Source organism: Sesamum indicum, linkage group LG8 (genome assembly GCF_000512975.1).
Source record: "Sesamum indicum cultivar Zhongzhi No. 13 linkage group LG8, S_indicum_v1.0, whole genome shotgun sequence".
Classification (NCBI taxonomy): Eukaryota; Viridiplantae; Streptophyta; class Magnoliopsida; order Lamiales; family Pedaliaceae; genus Sesamum; species Sesamum indicum.
In genome coordinates, this window is record NC_026152.1 from 13,325,387 (window position 1) to 13,349,030 (window position 23,644).

General features: G+C 31.9%; 4 protein-coding genes across 4 annotated transcripts; 2 read left to right on the plus strand and 2 right to left on the minus strand.

Moving 5' to 3' along the window:
- Nucleotides 217–7,624, plus strand: LOC105168470. The gene is made up of 4 exons (XM_011088565.2): nucleotides 217–908; nucleotides 1,135–1,185; nucleotides 1,381–1,453; nucleotides 7,388–7,624. The coding sequence occupies exons 1-4, from the start codon at nucleotides 217–219 to the stop codon at nucleotides 7,556–7,558; spliced, it is 987 nt and encodes a 328-aa protein (XP_011086867.2). The 3' UTR covers nucleotides 7,559–7,624.
- LOC105168471 (ankyrin repeat and SAM domain-containing protein 6-like) lies at nucleotides 12,178–13,440 on the minus strand. Its single transcript, XM_020696507.1, has one exon. It carries the CDS (start codon nucleotides 13,350–13,352, stop codon nucleotides 12,432–12,434), a length of 921 nt encoding a protein of 306 aa, XP_020552166.1. The 5' UTR covers nucleotides 13,353–13,440; the 3' UTR covers nucleotides 12,178–12,431.
- On the minus strand, nucleotides 15,519–18,801 carry LOC105168687 (acetylajmalan esterase-like). Its single transcript, XM_020696360.1, has 5 exons — nucleotides 18,507–18,801; nucleotides 17,912–18,127; nucleotides 17,340–17,491; nucleotides 16,646–16,916; nucleotides 15,519–15,854 (listed from the first exon to the last, which is right to left on the minus strand). The coding sequence occupies exons 1-5, from the start codon at nucleotides 18,763–18,765 to the stop codon at nucleotides 15,640–15,642; spliced, it is 1,113 nt and encodes a 370-aa protein (XP_020552019.1). The 5' UTR covers nucleotides 18,766–18,801; the 3' UTR covers nucleotides 15,519–15,639.
- Nucleotides 22,266–23,474, plus strand: LOC105168688 (protein NETWORKED 3C-like). The gene is made up of 2 exons (XM_011088820.2): nucleotides 22,266–22,494; nucleotides 22,783–23,474. The coding sequence occupies exons 1-2, from the start codon at nucleotides 22,371–22,373 to the stop codon at nucleotides 23,397–23,399; spliced, it is 741 nt and encodes a 246-aa protein (XP_011087122.1). The 5' UTR covers nucleotides 22,266–22,370; the 3' UTR covers nucleotides 23,400–23,474.

Here is a 23,644-nt window from a genome sequence, read left to right on the forward strand (position 1 = left end):
GGCATCAACAGATCTCAAGAACCTGCTGAAAACCCCATTTCTTTCTATTCATGGCTCGCCCTGAGATCAACAACATCAAATCTCATCTGCTCGGGGTTCTGGGCTTTCCGGGGTGCTCGAGATGACCATGTTTTCGGCTGAGAACCGGCGGGTTTACGGGGGGGGGGGGTCCTTATAAGCAATAATAATCTAAGCAATACCACTCAAAAATTGAGGATGTTGGATCATAGAATATTCATCTTGACAAGAAATTATAGACATGATAAAATATGCATCACAAGCACTAAGGGCTATAGCTCAGTTGGTAGGGAGTCGAGCTCCAAGGATGTGGCGGATATCGGTGCAGCGGAGGACGAGAAGGACGTCGGGTGGCTACAGCTGAGCATCGGTGGTGGCGGCCACGAATTAAAGCAAGATCTCATGAGCGATCAAACGTCACTGAAAAATGACAACGGGTCAAGTCTGGTGGAGCTTGAACTCATGCCTACTAGTAGTAGTCATTCGCAAATGATAAGGCCATTAGGCCCTATGCCCGAATTTCGAGCCCCGAGGCCAGTAATGAATTTCGCAGGGTTTAGTCCATCATACTTCTTGCAACAACAACATCATCAAGGGAGTAGTAGTTCCCATTACTTCCCCCCACATCAAGAAATTAACTGGGCATTTAGGCCTATCCCGATTAGTATAGCCGCAGCAGCGTCTTCGTCTTCGTCTTCATCCTCGTTTTCATCTCCGTCTCCTCTAATGGCGGCGGCCCCATCGGCCTCTTATTTCGCACGGCCGTTTCAACTCTATGCTGGGGTGGATATGGCGCCCGTGGGGCCACCCGGCGTGGATTTCAGAGTCGTTCAACCTCCTAGGAGGCCGCATTCCGGCGTATGGTTCATGCTCCAAGCATCACAAAATCAGTAAGTAATATTAGCATAGATTGATATATGAATATATCATCAAAATTACCAAAAAAAAAAAAAAACAAGTAACCATTTTATACGTTCTTGGATTTTAATTTGGTAAAATGGAGCACTTGATTACTCTTTTTCTTTCTTTTTCGGGTTTTCTGTCCCTACCCTGGGAGCTTAATTTTCTGACGACATAATCATGTGTAACGGGTTCGATTTCGTTTTTGGGTTGCAGAGAAAAAGAACCATTTTTGCCGCAGATATCCAAGAGCTACTTGAGAATCAAGTAATTTAATCACTTTCTTCTTTCTCAATTTTCACAAAAATTACTTCATTTGAACAATTTCATTCAAAAAAACATCATATTTTAGTTTTCCTTGTTTTCTTGCCATCAAACTAGGTAAGCATTTAGTCTAACATGATCTCCAAATTTTCCTTGTCCCCTTTTTTTTTTTTTTTTAAATTTAAAAAAAATATTTAGGGACGGGAGGATGACAATACGACTGGTTATAAAGTACTTGGTTAACAAGCTTAGGCTGGAAAACGAATCAGAGGTACGAAAACGCATCCCATTTTATCTCATTTTTTTATGCGATTTGAAATGCTAGATCATAATGAGTTAATATTCAATACTTGCTTTGTGTTTGTGCAAAACGATGTTGTCTTAACATAAATAAAGCAAATATATTTGAACTATGTATAAATGAATCCCATTTTTGGAGAAATGGGGTTGGTGTGAGGAACATGATGTGAACAGCAGAACCATAAGGCATTTATGTTCTAAGTATTATAAAAGAGAGAACACAGGCATTATAAGATTATAACATCATAAGTAGGTACGATGTATATTTTTCTAGGTAGACATCTAATTAGGTCTCTTTCTTGTGATTCCATTAATTAGCTCAATCCCTTCAATTTATCATAAGGGTTTTTATCTGATTTGAGTTAGTCAATTGTTAATATTCCCCTTAACGACGAAGTCTGCAGTTAGTTATCAGCCCAAGGAAAGGATTTAAGGTTTAGGGTTGAAGTGACGAAACGTAGAAGAAAACTACGTGCCACCTTATATATATATATATATATATATATATTTAAATCAGATACGTATGAGGTTATTTATACATGTTTATTATGAAAATTAAAGTATAGTTGTACATATATGAGTATAGTATAAAGAGTGGGAGTCGATTACGATTAATTAACGTCCTCATAGTCTTACGATTTTGTGGTGAAAGGAAGAGCTTAATTAAGCGATGAAATTAATTGATGAGGAACTGTAGTTAAAAATATAATTATTTGGCCTTCACCTCCCATAAAAGAAAAAAAAGTCAGAGGTTTATATATATTAGTTACTAATTATGCTTATAATAGCATGAGACTTTCAGCTTTTTTTATTTTTTTTTTGGCTGCATTATTAAGGAAGCTCTAACACATAGCAGAAGATATTAATATATATTACATACTTATATATATATTTATATTATTCGATTTCCGTTTATAAATATAATAATTATGAAAAAATATGTAGTATATATTTTGTTGAGAACATATTAATTGTATATTTTATTATTTATGTATAGTCTTCAGATGTAATTTTTAATGTTTTAACTAGGTTGTTCATATTCTTAGTAGCAGCTGTCTGATATATTAAAAATACGTGGAGTATAATCTAAAAAAAGTTATCTAAATAAAAATACAAAAGTTAAAGAAAAATAGTAGTACGTGTCTTTCGAAGATTGGAAGTTTTAACTCATGCATAAATCGACAATGATTATCTATGTACAAACAAATTTATACATGTTATTATTTAGAATTAATGGTTTCGTGCATGTATATATATATATATATATATGCAAAATGTAGAAGGAGGTTCTTTAAAGTTTTCATGGTTTCTGACTGAGGATTTTTTGTGTAATGAGTGGGTTTTTGTGTGCAAACATGCATTTATATAGGGTAAGCTTTGTATATATACTATCTTTTTAAAAATAAACTTGATTTTTTTATGTATATATGTTTTAAAATTAACACTATATATATTATAAGCTATTCAATTATATTTGATTTTGAAATAATAAAATTTAATTTAGTCAATCGACAGCCCCAGCTTGAATTTTTATCTCCCATACTAAGTGAAGAGCCAATTTGAAATTTCCAACTAATTTAGTTTATCGATAAATGAGAGATTGAGATTTCAAATGGTCCAATCCTAACATAGTATAGCTAAAGCATTCCAATTACTTAATTATCAAGAAAAATTGTTATCCAGATCAGGTTAGTATTACTCATATTTATTATGTGATTGGTCATTTTTCTTTTAACTGTACACCAATTACATATCAAATATTGTATTACATTGTTTTTGTAATTAATTGATTTAAATCCGAACAGACTTAATCCGAATAAATATTTTAGCTAATTATGAATTAATTAACTAGCTCGGTCAACCCTTGCTATGATTAGGATGCATATAACTCTCCAATTCCTTAAAAACAAATCATCATAATTTCCCATCTTAAAGTAAGGGAATGAGATTAAGAAAACATATTAGAACAGCTGCATACCAACTCTAAAATTCTCCGACCATAATTTTAAAATGACAAACACTGTTATACGTGCCTCTCTTAAATACATTACGTACAGAGATTGAAATATTTAATTAAATACGACGATGTTTGACATTTCTGTTATAGAATTATTCAACGTAATTTGGAATATATGACACTCAACATTCATTCTCATGCATTAATTAATTTTGTTCCTCATCAATTAAGTCAATGTGATTATAAAATTAAATTAAATTGTGTGTAATTAATACTCATAATTAAAATTAAATTAATTGATATATATATATATAGGGGAATGTATAGCATATATATACATGTGATAGCTGACTTAAGCAATTATATATATGTGTGTGTGAGTATGGAAAAGAAGAAATAATATCCATTTTAGGGGAAGTCTGTCATCACTTTTATAATTTAAGACATGGGAATGGCATGCAACTTAGTGGCCAATCATTGAGATTATAAGTGGGTTGGGATATATATAAATAATAATACACCACATTTTGGAATATTCTGCATGTAAATCAAGATTATTAATTATTATCAAGATTAATCTCTCTCTCTCTCTCTCTCTCTCTCTCTCTCTCTCTCTCTCTCTCTCAAGAACACACACACACAGAAATCAACTATGATTGAAAAGATGAAAAAGAAAGAAATCTTGGGATGATTTGGTATGATGAGATCAAACGACTTTTTTTTTTTTTTTATGGCTTAATATCTTTGTTAGTTTTCATACCATATATATAATGATTGATTATTTACTGATCATCACAATACGTGACAAGCATTGATGATCATCAGTCCCCATGGGGCAATCATCAATCCTCCAGAAATTAAAACCCCTGTTTCATCTTTTCTATACTTTCATTACATGCATTGACTTTCAAATTCCAACCCTCCCCGTAAAAAAAAAGAAAAATCATTCATAATTAGATATTCAAATTGAGGGTTATAAATAATCGACTCAAAATTGTAAATTATCTGAAATAATAAAAATAAAAAATAAATGAATTAAAGCCCATAAATATTTGAAAAATAATAATAAGACGTGGAGGTGAAAAAGAAATAAATATTGTGTGATTTCGATCGTCATGCTGTCGATGGTTTCAACTAAGCTAATGTAGGCCCTTAATTGTCTTTTCCTTCCCCTACAAATATTGTGCTTAAAAAAAGAGCCATCGAATGTCTTAAGTGCTGCACTTCACTTCCTTTTCTAATATTCATGATCATCACCCTTCAATTATTTTAATTACCTCTACGTATATATATATATATATATATATGGCTTTTATTCTTTTAAAAATAATATTTAAGATGTGAGATATATATTTGATGTTATATATATGACTTTGATTTTTTAATATATGATATATATATATATGTCTCGCGTATCAGCACTTGTGTATTTTATTTAATTATTTTATATTTACGGGGTCTATATATGTTTGGAAAATATAAAATAAATGGAAGATATAATAATGATAATGAGCATAGTAGTCATGAAGACGACTAATACTTTATACATATGATATGATTTATTAGACAGAGATAGAGACAGATTGATGTGTGTATATATATATATATATATATAGAGAGAGAGAGAGAGAGAGAGAGAGAGAGAGATGAGAGAGATGAGAATGTATGTTTTACGTTGGAGGAAAGCAATGCATGATAGGTAATGCATAGCAGAATCATTTCGTGTTGTTGACAAGAAACAAACAAGAAAGCGTGATGATAAGGATTGGTATCACCACATCATCCATATTTATTTATTACTTAGAGATGGATGATACACGATAATTAAAATTCATCAAGGAAATCGAATATACACACACATATATATATATATATATCCGGTGAGAATTAATAAGTTGCTAAAAAAAATTGTAAGTTAACTAGTAGGAATTATTTATAGTTTTTTACTGTAAAAATTGGTAGTTAAGGAATTATTTATAGTTTTTTTACTCAAATCAATTTAATTTAAGTAATTTAAAATTATTAAACTGATAAGCATTTATTTTAAATGATCACAGACAACCCTTTCCTTTATAAAGAATTGACAAGGATGAATTGGCAAGTCCAAATCCCCTTTTCTCTATTTTTAAATACGATGTGCGTACATACATATATACCTGTATATATATATGTATGTATGTATGTATGTATAGAATAATACACGTAGGGGTTCTTGAGACAAGAAAGCAACGTGAAGGAGACTTGCATGTAAGATGAGTGTATGTATGGCAATATTGTACACATACTATATACAAGTTAGGTAAACTATTACAATTAAAATAGGACGAAACCAATGGAAAAGTGCCGATTGCTCGCCGGGCTTTCTGCATCCGTCAACTTTTTTATTTCTATAAAATTCTTGTTTTTCTTATCTAAGACTTTAATTAATTATTAATTTTTTTCGAAAAAAAAGTAGAATTATACTCAAGATGAACATCAAATGTGTTTACATAATATACGGAGCTGCATGTACATACATACATATACGTATATATATATGTATAGAATTATACTCATAAGGATGAACATATATATATATATATGTGATACGTAGCTAAATATATTTTCTTGAAAAATATTTTTTTTCTAACTTGAATATTACAAACGAAAATTTACTATTGTTACAATTTTATTGGCTATGAACTAAAATCATAGTAAATAATTATTATTAACTGTTGCAAAGGTTAGATGTCCACTATGAAAATTATTTTTGTCATGATTTCACTCATAATAAATGTCTTAGTCACATTAGCAAAAATTACGGCCAACAACGGTCGTAAACTATTTATTCAGCTATTTATTATTAATCATAGTTAAATGCTAAATTTTTTTAATGTATGCATCTATAGTACGGAATATAAAATAAAATATTTGAGATAATATAATAAGAACAACAATAATACATAAAGATGGTATTGCAACATCAAATAAAAATGAAGTCTAAAGTATAATGATTTAGGCTTAGGAGCAAAGTTTGAATGGGTCCCTTTTGAAATGATTAAAGTGTAGAGAAGTTGTGTATCGTGGGTAGGTTTTGAATGGCGATAGGATTCATCTCTAAATAAATATTATATGTATATATATATATATATATATATATATATATCTGTGTGTGTGTTTATTGCTTTATGAATACGTGCGTGGAAGAAAAGTGAGAAGAATGCAAAAAAGGGTTTACTTTTAAGATAGAGAAACAAATCCCTTTTTTCTTTTTTTCTTGTAAAGGAGATGTTAACATTTTATTATATATAAAATATATGTGTGGGGGTATAAGTGATGAGAATATATGTGACAAAGCATGACTTCATTCATCATATTAATTAAAACTTTTTTTCATCCTAATATATATATATATTTATTTATATAATTGGGAAGGAGTTTTTTTTTTTTAAGGTTTACATGAATAATTAAATTAATTCATTATTTTTCATTATGCATTTTTATTTATTTGAAAGTTTTTCGCCATAAAAAATATGCATTTTTATTTTGGCTGATTACAATGGTTAAAAATAAAAAAATTATGATCTGTAATCACTATAACTACATCTACGCAAAAGCTATTTAGTCGTTGTTTCAACAGATGAGACCAAAATTTTAGTTGTGGCTTAAACCATGATAAAATGCTCTGACCATGGTCGAGAACTATGGTTTACTAAATAATCTGGTCACAATTATGATTATATATGACAAATATTGATTAATTATGATCAAAATTTAAATTTTCATATCAATGTATCTAATTGTAATCTATATATGTGATTGTTGATCAAATGTGACTTGACACCTCGACTAAAATTAGAACAACATATGATTAAATTTAATTATTTTTTATCAATTATATATATACACCTACTGCTAGTTAATTAATTGATTAATGTGGATGTATATATATGTATTTTTTTTTTTCAGATTGAGATAAGATGCAAAGGGCAAAGGCTTCTACCTTTCTTGACATTGCAGCATGTAAGAGATAACATATGGAGTAATAATCCAAGGGATTTCATCACTTTGCTTCCCAATTCCTCCACTACCCATCACATTATGGTGCTTCACTATGGTAGAATTAATGCTTCTAATTAATATATTTTCCTCCCTACCCCCACCATAATTTAACCTTTTTTTTTAATTTCTTCACTTAATTTTTAATTTATGAAAAAATTCCATCTGTGTCGTTTTTATTTCGTGCTTTTGTTTTTTTAATTATTTTTTTATTTTTAATTTTTGCTCCAATACTTATGTGAATTAGTTAAATTTCTCTAATCATGAAGAGTAGTTTGAAGAACTGAACCCCATAAATGTAAAAGGTATTGGGAAGCATATGGCCTGTACTTTTATTCAATCTTTTTAATTACCCAATTGCTTAGATTTTTTTTTTCTGATTATTTAATTCATCACTATATCTTTTTATAATTTTTGCTAGTTCTCATTTTTTTTGTCCCTAGTTTCTTTTGTTGCATGCAACATGCAGGTGAGAGTGCGAGTTTTATATGCGTCGAGTGTGAAAATAATAAGCCAAAATACAATTAGTTTTTCAAAATTCGTTATAATTATTAATATTCTCTTGTTATTTATGAAATTATCAATATGCACTAATATTTGATGAAAATGTGTTGTTGACTGACTGTTAAGATTAAAGAGTATTAATTCTTCAATCAACAAGAAAATATTTATAATTATGTCAAATTTCGAAAGAACTTGCGCGTATTTAGTGTAAATAATATAAATCACGTGTTATCAATGTGATGTAGGTCGTTGCCAATCTTATGTCTCGATGTTGCAACTTGCAAGTTTTTGTTTCTCCAGAAAAAAGAAGAAGAATTAAACGGGTGGGGTCGTGTACTGTTAGATTAGCACATATTAGTGCCACCAGGATTGGTGCAACGATTCAAAACTCGTGGGGGTTATCGAATAAGTTGCCGAATCCTCCTAAATCATAAATGGGTAGTAGATGGTTCGATCTAACGATTCACAATTCACATGAATATATATAGTCCAATTCACAATTCATGTGGGTATGCACGCCCCTCTTGGACCGTAAATGGGTCGTGAACCGTTAGAACAGCACACAATCCACTTATTCACAATCTTGTAGGTAGAAACCACAGTGGTGGCATCGAGTGAGGGGGTGACACTGAGTTTTTGTTAACGCTGACAGGTTTCTCTTCAGAAACCCCATCGTACCCTGACACCTTGAGAAGCTCACAACAGCCCAAACACCATCGGGCAGGCTGGTTGATCAAACAATCGTTAAATGATCATAGCAAGTCTTGCCTCTTATATGCAGTGGGACCACCGACGACAAGCAGTTTTTGGACAAACAATAGAAATGCCCCTGAATAATTTTTCTGGGTGGAGATGGGGTTCAAGAACAATGCATAAACACTTGGGAGTAAATGGTCTCACCTGCTATAAAAACGTGCAAAGACCGTCTTGTCAATCTCGCCCAAGTACCTTCTATTCATGTAAAAAATTACATTGAAATTTAACACCATGCAGGTATTATTAATCCAACTAGTAGGACATTGTAGGTCTCACAAGATACAGAGAACAGATACATTTGAAGTTTGATATGAAGAGCAAGTTAGAAGTGTTTGAAAATTATGTTAATAAATCGACATTTGAATACTAAGTTCCTAAACCTGTACAGAATGAACTCAGATTACAAGTAACTAGGCAAATAGATGTATGCAGGACATACAAAGACCTCCTCGTCAGAGGGAATACATGAACGCAAACTTGGGTAAAGAAAACAAAATAATTCATCGCTGGGCACAATCGACATGCATGCAGATAAATCTGCCTCTACGTTATAATGTGTGTGGGTACATTTAAATGAGAAGGGGGCTCGGAAGTGAAAGATAGCAACTAGTGCAAGACTACGTAACAATGCTATTTTTCATGAACGCACTTATTTGATGCACCTAAATCTGAATAAACCTACTTGATTCCAGAAATGTTGAGCTGATCATCAGCAAGCAACTTAGGAAAAGAAATATAGCGGACCAGTGGAGTAAACGAAGCAAAAGATTATTCAACCTGTAATCATGAAAAGCTATTTCCAATCACTAGTTTCATCTGCCAGGCAAAAGTAAGAAGGAAAAGCTTTTCTTGGATAGTTTAGAATCAATAAGGTAAAAACTTTATCAGACTAAATGAAAATGAAACGTTCAGTTTCCATCCTTCTACATTTGTTTACTAAGTGAATAAGTGAAATGTAATTTTTTCCTCAAATCCTTCTCATTCCATTTTTTCCCTCAAATAATGAAACTGACTGCTTTTCGAGGAATCTATTAACAAGGAAGGGGAGACAAAAGGAACAACTCGTTGCTCCACAAGTGCTTTTAGGACCACACCCCCTTTTTCCTTTAGTCTCTTCAACATTTACCACAAGCAGGAAGTGGTCTAAAATATTAGGTATTATACTGAAAACGCATTGTTCATCGCTTAAAATAGCATGTACGAGTAAATGGGATCTTTAATGTATTAATCAGGCAAAGACCTTAAAAATCTAAATTGAATATGAAATATACAACTAACTAGTCTTTTATATGGTAGCTTCACAGTTCCACTAAATAGAAACAACTATTAGATTCTTCTAATAGAACATTTGTTTATAGAGGTAACATCTGCTAATCTCGGAGATTACAAATTTTTCCCTGAAAAGGCACCCAATATGATAATAAAGAGAATGTTCTTATGAAGCTGAATATCAATTGCAGAACATAGGAATAAACAACAGAATCACAAAGTAGTTTAGTCCTTGATGAGTGTTCAGTTGGCATTCTCAAAACTATACGTGTTTCTCAACCAACTCTAGTAACAGAAGGCCATCAAACTCCACAATTAACTGCTGCTTAGACTTAATATAGGCTATGTCAACAAAGGATCACAGACAAGAAACACAAGGTATCAAAAAGATATACATGAGAGAATGAAGGTCTCTTTGTATGATTTTGCCAAAAAATTGGCATACACAGGTTTATATACAGATTGTTTAGCCAGGACCAGCAACAGTTACAACATCTGAGGTGATGTAGATGTATCCCCACAATCTATTGTTGTCAGAGTTCATACCTTGAAGCTGTAGATTCACTAGCACTGTCTATATAAAGAAGAGAATAGAATAAAGGATAGAAAGTTTCCATCTAACATGTCATAAATACTCAAATCAGTTTTCTTTCCCTGCCTCTTCCCCTGCTTTGTGTTTTGTCATGCCATTAATTTCACACCATCCAATCTATCTTTCACCACTCCTCGCAACCACCAAAGACGATATCAATAATAAATGCAACTTAACATTCAGAAGCATGTTCCAGAGAAGCGCTCCAGTGCCATAAGGTGTAGAGAATCTTTTGCCCTCACAGACAAGCGTAAACTAGGACATGAATTTCATCATATGTTCTACTTCTATAGTAAAGACAAAAGATATCATTTCTCACTTGGCTGTGTTATAAAGTCACCAATGTATATCACCATAAGAAGTTTGGGTTGGGTTAAATACAACATAATAAGCTTCAGCTCCTATAGAAATTTTCTTCCAGCATCAGAAGATTCAGAACTTTACCGAGTCTGAACTAATCCCACTCGCCTAAGCAAAATGAAGTACCAAATGCAATAATAACTGAAATCAAAGTTTATATTTTTGGATGCATTTCATTAATGTCGTATCTTCATATAAATAATTAATAAGAAAAGAACTTTGATAAAATTTTATCCTTATCATTCATGACTTAGGGCATTTATCTGGAACGATGTTTTAACCACAGATATGTACATATCACTGCCTAAATCATTTGATTTCTGCAACAATTACATTATGTATAACCATATGGCAGGTTCCACATCGAGAAGTTTGAAAGAAAGCTCAAACAATTGTGACCTTCAAACTCAAAGCAATTGGCAACTCTAACCATGACTCTCAACATCAAATTCTTATCAACCAATTTGCACTTCAACAAGTATTTTTCAGATTCTACAGCATTTGTCAGCCATATGATATACTGAGCAAAATATTTAAGAGAAATAATAGGATCTAATCCTAACTCACATCACTAAGCAAACTTCTTGAAATATAAAATGCACAAAACTAATGATTTATCAGTTGAAGCAAACTATGACAGGCCCGCACAATGAATTAAGTTGGATAACAACAACTGTACACACAGTTTGATTGAGTATCACAGCATAGAAGCTAAAAGTAATTTATTAAATAGAGTAATAAAAATCCTAACTCACTTAACCCACGTTACAGTAGAAATCAAACAGTACAGCAGTGACTATATTCAAGTTAAAATTTTATTTTATAAGTCTCGCTTTGCTAACTTATGAACCTCCAGTTCGGCTACAGTAGAAAGTCAAATCATCTACCCTTTCAATTGATGGTTTACACCGATACTTTGATACTATCAAACTATCAAACTATCAAAAGCTTCGAATAGTTTCAGAAGTTAATTGACTGAATATCAGATATTGCATTGGAGAAAATGGTCACAGGGGCTGGTCAAGAGTAGCAGCTGAACATCTATTTCAGAATGAAGGGGCATTAAAGTTGAGGAGAAGTAACTTGAGACCTAAAATCATCAATCAAGATAAGAAAAGCATTCATAATTAGTATCAGAATGTACAAGCAAGCTACAATATATTTATACACAGTTTAATAAAAAAAGACTAGAAGTTGCAACTTTTATTAACTCATTAGCTTCCATAATATCAAAAACTTAATTTAAATGCCTCAAGGATTTATACTCTAACCAAGTCTATTTCTTTGTTTCCCATCTTTTGTACATTAACAGTTATATTTCACAACAACTAAGACAGCATCAAAGCCAAAATAAAGAAGCGCAAATTGCAAAACTAAGTTACCACAACAAAATTATATCATTATTACTTAAGTTGCTAAGCTGAGGAGACAAAAGGGCAAACTACTAAACCAACTCATACAACACATAACAACTCACGAAAACCCTTTCCGCAGCTTGAGAATGGCCGAATACATTTTCCTCCGCGAACCAACTGCATTGATTCCCATGTCCTTAAGGTCCTCCAACGTTAGCATTGGTAAAACTTCATCGTCCACCTCATGTATCTCGAAGACGGGGGCGTATCTCACCAACCCCAATCCAATTAACCACTCTCTCACCCCGACATTCCCTTCATTATGCTTCTCCGGCGAATTAACCTCATTATGATGCACTCCATTGCTTTCGGAAGCCCGGGCTCGACTTGCCCTTCTCTGTTGATCCCAAAACTGTAAACCCATGTTCTCTACAGAATTAATTGGGCTTCGCTGCTCTTTTAGCAAAGGGCTCTCAGAACCGTCAGCGTCGAACTCCCGGAAAACTTCATTATTATTCTCATTTTCTTCCGGTGAAAAATTTGTGCTCTCAATTAATCCTGCTCCTCCACCGCCACCTCCATTATTAACGGCGGTCGAGTCAAATTTATTCCAATTGGTGCGAGCCCTTTTTGTGGGCTTCTTGATTTTCGGCTTCCGGTGAGTGAAATCCACATAATTCTCAGAGAGCTCAACGGAATCTTGGAAATTGGAGTCGCCTCCGCCCCCGCCTCCGCCTCCTCCGTTGACAAGGTTGGTCAGGGGGCGTGTTTTGGAGGTTTTAGCAGCAAAAGACGGGTCTTTGTGAAAGCGCCACGTTTTGTTGGGCCTTCGCTGGTGAGCTTCATACGGTGGGTCGCCTCCGATCTCCCCGAGGCGGACGCTGGGGCGGCGCTGTCGTTTAGGGGGGTTAGTGGCGGCGGTGGTGGTGGGTGCGGGGTGGTCGAGGGGGGGTGGGTCCGGAGTGGGGGCGGTGGTAGTGGCGGTGGGTGGTGGGATGGTGGAGATTTGGGAGTCCGGCGGCTGATGCTCTGTTGCCATGTGTTAGTGTGTGTGGTGTGAGAGAGTGAGTGAGAGAGAGAGAGAGGGAGAGAGTGTGGAGTAAGTATAATTCAGTGAGCGTGAGATAAGGAGAAGCGGAGAGGGGATGTGGTGGGAGCGGGTATAGGGATTGTTAATGGGGTTGCGACTACATTTGGATTGGGCTTCTTCCATGGGCCTACCCTTATACTTTCAACACACACACACACATATGTATATATTTATATATATATATATATATATAAGGGTGAATTTAGCGTAATTTTTGGATTTGGATAATTAATATTATAAAGAAATATATTATCATTTAATTAATTTTATAGAACTAAAATTTTTGTAGGAGCTCCAAATTTTAACTTGTACATAGCGCAGATTATTGTTTTGTGCAATCCTAAAAATGATTATATTTGAAATTATCAAATACTTTCGATACGAAGATCGACCAAAAATAATTCCAGATAACGGTACAAGTTGTCAGTCTTCCTTTGGTTTTATTTCCATATGTCCATTTTTTATTTTCGTACTATTTCAAATTGTTCAGTTGGACATTTTTTGTGAAGAATGAACAATAAACTTTAAAATTTCATGTGTTACGTTTTTACACACATAATCGTAAAATATTACTTTCTTTTGTACAAATAAAAAAAAAAAGAAACTATCAAAAAACATCATAATCCAAATAATTTTCATTTAATCACATCTTTACATATGAAAAACATATCAAGTCAGACATATTTTCATTTTTTCGTCCAAAATTCACTTGAAAATGCTAAAAATGAAAACAAAATTAAAATAAGCTTTTGAAAGTTGCAGTCATCGGCCCAAACTCAACCTAATACGAACAAAATGAATTCGTTCATAATACTTGTCTAGTGAAATTATGTTATTAAGCAATAAAATTTTATTCCAAAAATCACCAGATCCGGACAGTATGCCCTCTATACTTTTTTGAAAAATTTTGGAATCTTGTTGACGGGGATGTGTGCTTTGTATCCTTAATGAGAAATCTTTGTTACACTAGCTCAATTTCACACACTGTACTTATACTTAAGTGCAAGGAAACGAAAATTGTAGCTCAATTTCGCCCCATTAGTCTTTACAATGTCACTATGCGCATTATGTGTTACTAATTGACTCAATCATATCCTTAATCATGCAATTTTTCCATCTCAATATGCTTTTATTTTAGGTTGATTAATTACAGATAATATACTAGTGGCATTTGCTATTAACCATCATATAAAAAACATGATTCATGGTAAGGATGGTTATTTAGTTCTCAAATTAGATATAAAGCCTATGATCCGGTGGAATAGAGGTGTCTTAGATGTTCTGATGAGGATAGGAAAGAGCTGTGAGTTTGTGAGATTTATAATGACTCTTGTCACATTGGTTTCTTACTTGTTATTGCTTCATGGCATTCAGTTTGGTTACTGCACACCCAAGAGGGGGCTTCGTCGAGACGACCCCTATCCCGTACCTTTTTCTTATTTGTTATAGAAGTGTTTTACTCGATACTGCAGACTGCTGAAAATCATATCAATATCACGAGTATATTCTTATCAATGATCTCATAAGTTATAAAAACTATCACTTTAGTCATTTTGTCAAATTGAAAAGATACGTATTAAGCACATGGATTAAGGCCACGTGCCTAGCACGTATATTTTTGATCAAAATGCTTACAGAATTTGACGAAAAGACTAAAAGTATGATTTTTTGCAATTTATGGGACTATTAATGGGAATCTTTTAATTAATAGGACGAAAAGTATATTGACCCTAAAACATGAGACGAAGAAACCAACTTACACTATAAAAACAATATGATTTTTTTTTACACTATAAATCACTACAATTTAAAAATCATGATAAATCAATATTGACACACTCACAATGAAACAAAATCAATACGGATGCTGAAATATTAACCATGGCTAATATTTGTCATGATTTTACCTATGGCTAGAACATTTGATGTAGTTTTTAATTTTAGTTAATATTTTAACTTCGATTGTAGAAACGACAGCTGTCATTACATAGCTATAACTAATTAGTATTTACCATAATTTTCTACTTTTAGATTGTGGTAATTAATCATTCAAACTCAAAAGAAAATAAAATGCATGTATTGATCATGAATATATGCTATCGTTCATAAGCATTCCATTATACATTATTGTCACACCATATGAAATGGGATTTTTATTTTACATATGTGGTAAATCTTTATGATTTTATTTTAATAACCTTTTAATCATACTCAAATATAAATAATTAATGTGGAATTAGGAGCAACTGAGAGCTGGAAGGAGTTGCTGAACAAGAATCTGTGAGATCCGAGAGTTGGTCTCTTGGGTCAAATGTATTCCATCCCAATGTATATATTTACTTGGATCAGAGCAAACCGGCACCCCCAAGGATCCACAAAACCGTCTTCTGTTGTAATTATAAGTACCTCCGATTCCGCAACAAGTCTTCAATAATGTATTGTTAACAAAACCTACAAGAATCACATGTTAATTTTTTGTAATTTTATCCCATTATTTTTTAACTCGTCATATTGCATTTCATAACTCCAAAAAATTTATAATTTTAGTCCCAAACAACATTGTATCCGTCATAAATTTAATGAAATTGAGATTTGGAACTAAAATTATAGTTTTTTTAAAATGACCAAAAAGTGCACATAATTAAGTTGGTCAAGTGCATGCCACGTGCACTTTTCCTATCATTTTTAACAAATTCTAATAATTTTAATCTTTCATGTACAAAATTTTTACAATTACAGGACTAAAATTGCCACCTCCATACTTTGAAGACTAAAAGGAAGTATTATTTTATTGCCTGCATTGCAAATATATATCCCTTTTAGATTGTTCAGCTTTAAATTAAAAGATAACTCAAAAGAAATTAAATATCAGGAAAAATTACAATGACCTCCCATAAGATTTGGCATAATTACGAATACCGCGTTGTTGTTTGAAAAATTATAAAGATCCCCTGATGTTTGATGAAATTATGTTACCCTTGAATAGAGGTATGACATCGTCAACTTTGCCCTTACTGTATTTTTTATTTTTTTTTAAAATAAAAAATTTATAAAAAATCGAATGGAATGGATGAAAAATTTAAAAAATTAGAAAAAGTTTATCAACTTAGTCCATAAAAAAATTAAAAAATAAATTAAATTATAATTTTTTTTATCACAAGGATATTTTTCTGATTGTATGCATTCCAGAATAGCTAGTATGTTACTTAAAAACAAGAAGAAGAAGAAGAAGAAGCACTCACTAGGAAGTGAAGTCCGAAGAACTGTTTTAACAGTGGTGAAGTAATCGGCGAAGAGGATGGTGACATTAGGGAATTCTAGTTTGAGGGAGTCCAAAGATGTCCGAAGATGATTGTTTTTGAACAAAACAAGATTGTTCACACTCTTCAAACACCCAAGATCATCGTACGCTGTCGGATCATTGCTTGGAAACTCACTTAGAATGTAAGGGTAACATCCAAGGGGAACGTTTCCCGGAACTATTACTCGTTTCGCCCCTGCCCTGATCAACTCCTGGCAATTGGAATGAACCAGTTATATAGAATTCTATTTTAAAAATCATGAGAAAAAGTCGTATGTTACATCCCCACAAGTTAGTATTTTTGCAATTTTAGTTCCCACTCTTAATTCCGTTAAATTTTCAACGTAAAGATCACGTGTACGGATGGCACCAGCTCCATCATAATAGGCGTTTCTCATGTTTTCATTAAAAATTTAACAGAAGTAAATTGCAATTGGAACTGAAATTGCAAAATTTTCGGAGTTATGGGATGTGATGTGGTGAAAGTTGAAAAATAATAGACAAAATTGTAAATGAACTAACTTATGGGACATAAAATAAAACCTTTTCGAAAATAATTGATGATAAAAAATTGCAAATTGGTAATTAATTGAATGGAATTGTTAATTAATTGAACGGAATTTAGTGTGACTTACTCTTGTAGTATTGATGGTGGTTTGAGTGACGAATGGTACGTAATTAGTTTGGATATCTTGAATAGATTTTCCTTGGAGCAAAGGGTAGTGGATATCATTGCCTTCAATGTCTCCAAACAACAAAAGAGAGTCTCCCAGCCTACCAGCACATTCTGTAATAAATACACAAAATTTTACAAATGCTTAGGCTCGTTGTTTAACGGAAAAATTGCAATTTAATTTAGTCATGTAAGTATAGGGGTGTCGATCTTAGTCCTGTATGAAAATATTTGATAATTTTAGAAATTTTGTACATTAAAGACAAAATGGTAAGAATTTGCTAAAATAGTTAAAAAAAAAAAAAATGCACTCAATGAAGTTGGTCATGTACACTTTTCTTATCAATTTAGCAAATTCCAATCATTTTTGTCTTCAATGTAAAATTTTTTTAAAATTACAACATAACATTGCAGAAAATAGATTTGTAGAGGACTAAAATTGACAGCCTCTGTACTTATAGGACTAAAATTACAGTTTTTCCATCATGTAACTATTAGGTTTATTTGATTATTATTTTATGTATAATGATAAACCTGTTGGTGTCGAACAGACGAAATTCATAAGGTATCTTCTGAACCAATTATGTTGCAGGTTAAGAGGAGCAGCATAGTTCGGAATTGTAACTCCCTTGTTCAAATAAAAGAACCTGTCAAGAACTGGGCTTCCGGCCACGGCAAAGATGACACCGTCGTTTGAAGAAGTGTTGGTATCCAAATATGGCTTAAGCCGTGTGAGACCTAATACTGTGGCTGCAACCAATATATGATGAAATATTTTAGAGTATCGAAATAAAACAATCTAATATTAGACGAACGTTATTGTACATAAAGAATGTAGAAATCGAGTGTCAGGCGGACATTATTATAATTAAAAAAAAAATTAAAATATATCAGATTATAATTCAGGTTCTGAAAGGACATTTTGAATAATTCAATCCAAAATTTGAAAGCAGTCCTAACAAAAGCTAATAGAAGAAATCAATTGTTGGACAAAAGTTTTTATCAAGGAATATCAAATGGGGTATTTGCGATTATATCGAACCTTAAGGGAGCTCAATGTAATGGAGAAAAAATAATTACAAGTGAAAAGAAAAGAAATATGAGTACATAAGAAAACAAAGTTTATTACCTGCAAAATCTATGATCAGACGACCATCGGACCAACGGCCGGTTGGCCGACCAGGATAAGTTTCACCATAAGGCAAACGTGCAGCGGGGAGGCCAGGACCGAAAGGTAATGTCCGAATAGCGTTGCCATTGTCCGCAACGCCATCGCCCAAGTGGTATATATAGTTGAACGGACACCTAGGTTGCTGAGATGAAATTGTTCCAGTTAGAAGAAGCACAAAAAAGCATATGAACACTGAGTTGCAACAAAGATAACCCATAATCTGTTTGTTTCTTTCTTTTTCTTTCAATTTTACTTCTTCCTGTGGATGTTATAACTTACAGTTTCATGCATAAATATATAGGCACAGGAATATGTCAAATTGAGATGAAGACATTGAATAACAAAGGGTCCCCAGTTTGCCATAATTTCAATAGTCCACATAGGTAGTACAGTAATTTAAGTCTTAATCCTACTTTATTAATTATGACCATTTCGCATTTTAATCCTATATTTGTTAAACTTGTAAATTGGTTCTTCACATTTTTTTAATTTCACAATTTCAGGACAAAATTACAGTTTTCTCTTGAAATCATGAGTTTGCCATAATTCAATAGTCTATATAGGTCGCAGATTATTATGTCGTTTGACATTTTAATTCTATAATTTATTGGTACTGTAAAATAATTTTTTATGCATTCATTTTTACTTATATTTCTCTTATATATTCATTTTTCGCTCCAATCAAATAAATCCTACACAAATAATTTTTAAGCCCGGACCCTAACCCTGACCCCCATCCATGCCAAAAGCTAAATAGGAAAGTAAACATAGCCTTAGGAGTTGCGTCAAAAGAGACCTGCGCTAAAATGTTCATTATTGCTACCTACTACATGTTGTCGTTGCTAAGTCTATGTGGAAGGGAAATTGCAATTTAGTTTTGTACTTTAAAAATGTGGTATTTTTTATTTGATATAAATTTATTTTTGTAATTTAATTCTATAATATTAAATTTTTTATAATTATATTAATTTTCAAACTAATTTAGTTAGAAAATTACATGTAACTTATATATAATCTAATTAAATTGTAATTTTGGTCCTATAAATAAATTTGTGCATGATAAAAAATGACAACTCTCCCAAAGTTACAGGACTAAATTTACAATTAAATTATATCATGTACAAGTCACATGCAATTTTTTGATTAAATGCCCAAAAAAAATTAAAATTGCCAAATATTAAAATTATATTGCAAAAATCAATTCGTGCAAGATAAAAAGTATCACCTCTAAATTATAGAATTAAAATTACATTTTTCTCATCTACATGAAGAAATGGAGGGAGGGGGTTAATTATTTAAATAATATTAAAAAATAAATTATATAAATATAAAATATAATATAAATATATCGAGTCACGGATCACAAGAATCATTTTTTTAAAAAAAAAAATCTTACCAAGTCGCAGATTGGATCCACAACTTGGTGCCGTGGACCTGAACTCGGGGATTCCACGACATGAATTGTGAATTGAATTGTCGTGCATCAACTTTTTTTTTTTCGTTTAATTTTATTTTTATAAATTAATTTATTCAATTATTTTTTAAAATTATATTAATTTTAAAAATACAATGAACTATACAAATGTAATAGTGTATATTTTTTTTATATAATTCTAAAAAAATACAATGAATTATACTGATAAGTTTGCGATAGTGTTGGAATCCTTCGATTGAAATCGGAAGCGAGATTCAAAATTTAGGGAAAAATACAAATAATTCCTGTGATATTATAAATGAATAAATTATTATCTTATAAAAAAAATTAACAATTTATGTTCATTTACTTTTTAAAATACAATAATTCATAAAGTAATTTATTTTATATTTAAAAAATAAATTACTTTATTTTAAAAAATCAGAGAGATCAATCACTATTTTTTATCTCAAAAAATAATTTTTCTTATTAACAATATAAATTACATTAAGACCCAGAATTTAACACATCAACCTTCAACGGCTGAGATAATTTCTTTTTTAAATGTAAAATAAATTACTTTATGAATATTTGTATTTTAAAAAATTAATAAAAGTAAATTGCTATTTTTTTATAAGATAATTTATTTATTTATAATATTACAGAAATTACTTGCTTTTTTTTCTAAATTCTGAATCTGGCATCGGGCTTCAATCGAAGGGTTTCAACGCTGTCGCAAACTTATTAGTATAGTTCATTATATTTTTTAGAATTGTATAAAAAAATATGGTTCATTATATTTTTAAAATTAATATAATTTTAATATTATAATTAGATAGATTTTAATATGTTGTAAAAAATTAATTGAATATAATTAATTTATAAAAATAAAATAAAAAAATAAAAAAGTTGATCCACGACATGAAGTCGCGGATCGGGTCCACGACACCAAGTCGCGGATCCGATCCGCAACTTGATAATTTAAAAAAAAAATATAATTTTTATCTGCGAATCGATATATTTATATTATATACTTTAAATAAATTATATTTATATAATTTATTTTTTTAATATTATTTAAATAATTAACCCGGGAGGGAGGGGGGAGAGAGTAGGTAGTAGGTTGAGCGAAGCCTAAAACCGAAGGTTGTCTAGTTGGCATCCACATAAAAAATCTTCCTGGTTTGGCATGGGTCGGAAGGTGGACTATTTTATTAAGTGTCTACGGTACTAAGCTCATAGCTAGGTGGCACTTACACCAAACAAACTTGCCTTTACGAGTTGAGCTTGGGAATATTGCTTTAATTAATGTAAGGGCAATAAAAAATATTTAAAAAAAGAGTAAAATTATTTCATATTCCACAAGAACATATTAGTCGATTCACCGTTAAAAATAGACGAAAGTATAATGAAGAATAACGAAATGGATTAGTTGTTATGGACATTTCAATCAGGAGGGTGTTGGTAAAATTTTAAATAATAAGGGGGTATTTGGAATTATGTCAAACTTTAAAGGAGTTCATTGTAATTTGTACTTTCATTTTATGTCTTTTTGTAATAAAGTTCATGAAAAAATCACATTTTTAATCCTATATGTTATGGTGTTTTTCAATTTAATTCTTATTTGTTATGATTTTCTAATATTGCATCACATAAATTGAAAATTTTCGCAATTTTAGTCTTCATGTGCATTTTTTTTCAATAATCGACAAAGTCATTGGCAATTTTTGTACATTTATCGTTAATTATTGGAATAAAAAAATGCCCATAAGAACTAGTATATATTGAGAAAATTTTTAATTTATGGATACAAAGTGAGAAAATTATAACAAATGTAATTAACCTAACATATGAGGTCAAAAATAATTTTTTTTCGAAGTTCGTTCACACGATTTATTTATAAAGAATCCATTTTATAGGAAAATGTTATAAGATTTTCCTCGCATTAATGGAGTATTCAGGAAATAACATTTTCATCAGTAATGGGACTAAAAGTATCTATACTCTAAGTTACGAGACAAAATATATAATCTTTCCTCTTTCTTTCCAAGTAACACATTTAATTTCTAGGTGAGACATCCATGGGAATTCTTGACTAATATTGTAAAATTTTCTTTAATTTTGTCTGCGATGAATGTGTTAAACATCAACATTGGACACAAGAGATTGTAATATGAGAGGAGAATAAGCAGTTAAGAAGAAAGACAAGCTGGTATATAGAAAACTAAAAGGAATAAGAGTCCTTGACTAACTACAATACTGATCCTCATATATATCTATATATATATGTGTATATATATAAGCTTAGATGCTCTTTTACTTTTTGTGTCTTCACCCTTTTTAATTCTGATCTCACCATCGTCTTCATCATCGTCCAGTTGAAGCCAGTCATCAATTCAGTTGTTCCAATGGAATTAGGCAATATTAATAACAGATGCAGCAGAGATGATGAGTGTTCTCCCTATTCGTGGTGGTGGGATAGCCATCATCGACGTCCTTCTTCCTCCCACTGGCTCCACTCCACTTTATCAGGTTCTTGTTTAACTGCATATATATAATTATATATCAATAAATGAAAACCCTAAATTGACTAGTATTAATTTTGGTTAGGGTTTTTTAGGATTTGTTTGTATTACGATGAAATTAATGTGAATATACGATGAGGAGGAGGGTTTTCAGTATTTTAGCCATAGAATATGCAAATTAAACTCAAAGCTAATTAAATTATATTCAATTTTTTAAGATTTGATACAATTACAAATACTCTTTTCAAATTACACTATTTTGAAAAGACCACTACATCTCCGATTGTTGATGCAGAATTGGATGACAAGATAAAGACGATATTAGAACTAATTGAGGACGACGGAGAGACTTTTGCTAAGAGAGCCGAGATGTACTACCGGAAGAAACCTCAACTCATCGACATGATACAAGATCTCCACAGTTCATACCGGTCCTTAGCTGATAAGTATGATCAGTTGAGATCTGAATCCTCAATCAAAACCTCAAACAACGAATCTATCTCAAGTCCCTTGAGAAAAATGCAACCCTTTGAAGTAAAGGCTCCTCCGAACAGTCCATCACTTGATCAGCAGACACCCAACCGCTGCCGTTCTGAATCTTACATTGAAGACTACTCTTCGACTGCAGATTCTGAATCAGGTACGTCCAGTATTGGCTTGATAACCCACGCAGACAATAAGGTTTGGGATGAAGTGACTAAGTTTCCGAGTTTGTTGGAGGAAACTGTGGGTAAGCAGGCCGAGTTGGTGAGAAGGAATCATGCCAAGAGACAAGTGATGAACGAGTTATGGAATGAGAACACGACTCTTCTAAGTCGGAAGACTAGTAGTAGTAGCTCAAGTCATAAGGGAGCATCCAAAGGATGCAAGTCTCATAGACGAAAATTCAGGAGTTTTTTTTGCCTCACATGATCACTTTGACTTTAACTGTTAATATTTTGGATTAAATGTTTTCTGGACTAGAATTGGTCATTATGGTTTTTTTTTTTTTAAAAAAAAATTCTGTTCATATTTATGATTTGAGTTTATGCATGCGTCAAATTTCAACCCTTTATTTTGGCATTTTTCATTTTGTATTTCATATTCACGCCATAGACTAAATATTATAAAACAAAATTATATACTACGGTCAAATAAAATAATTTTCAGAATTTAAT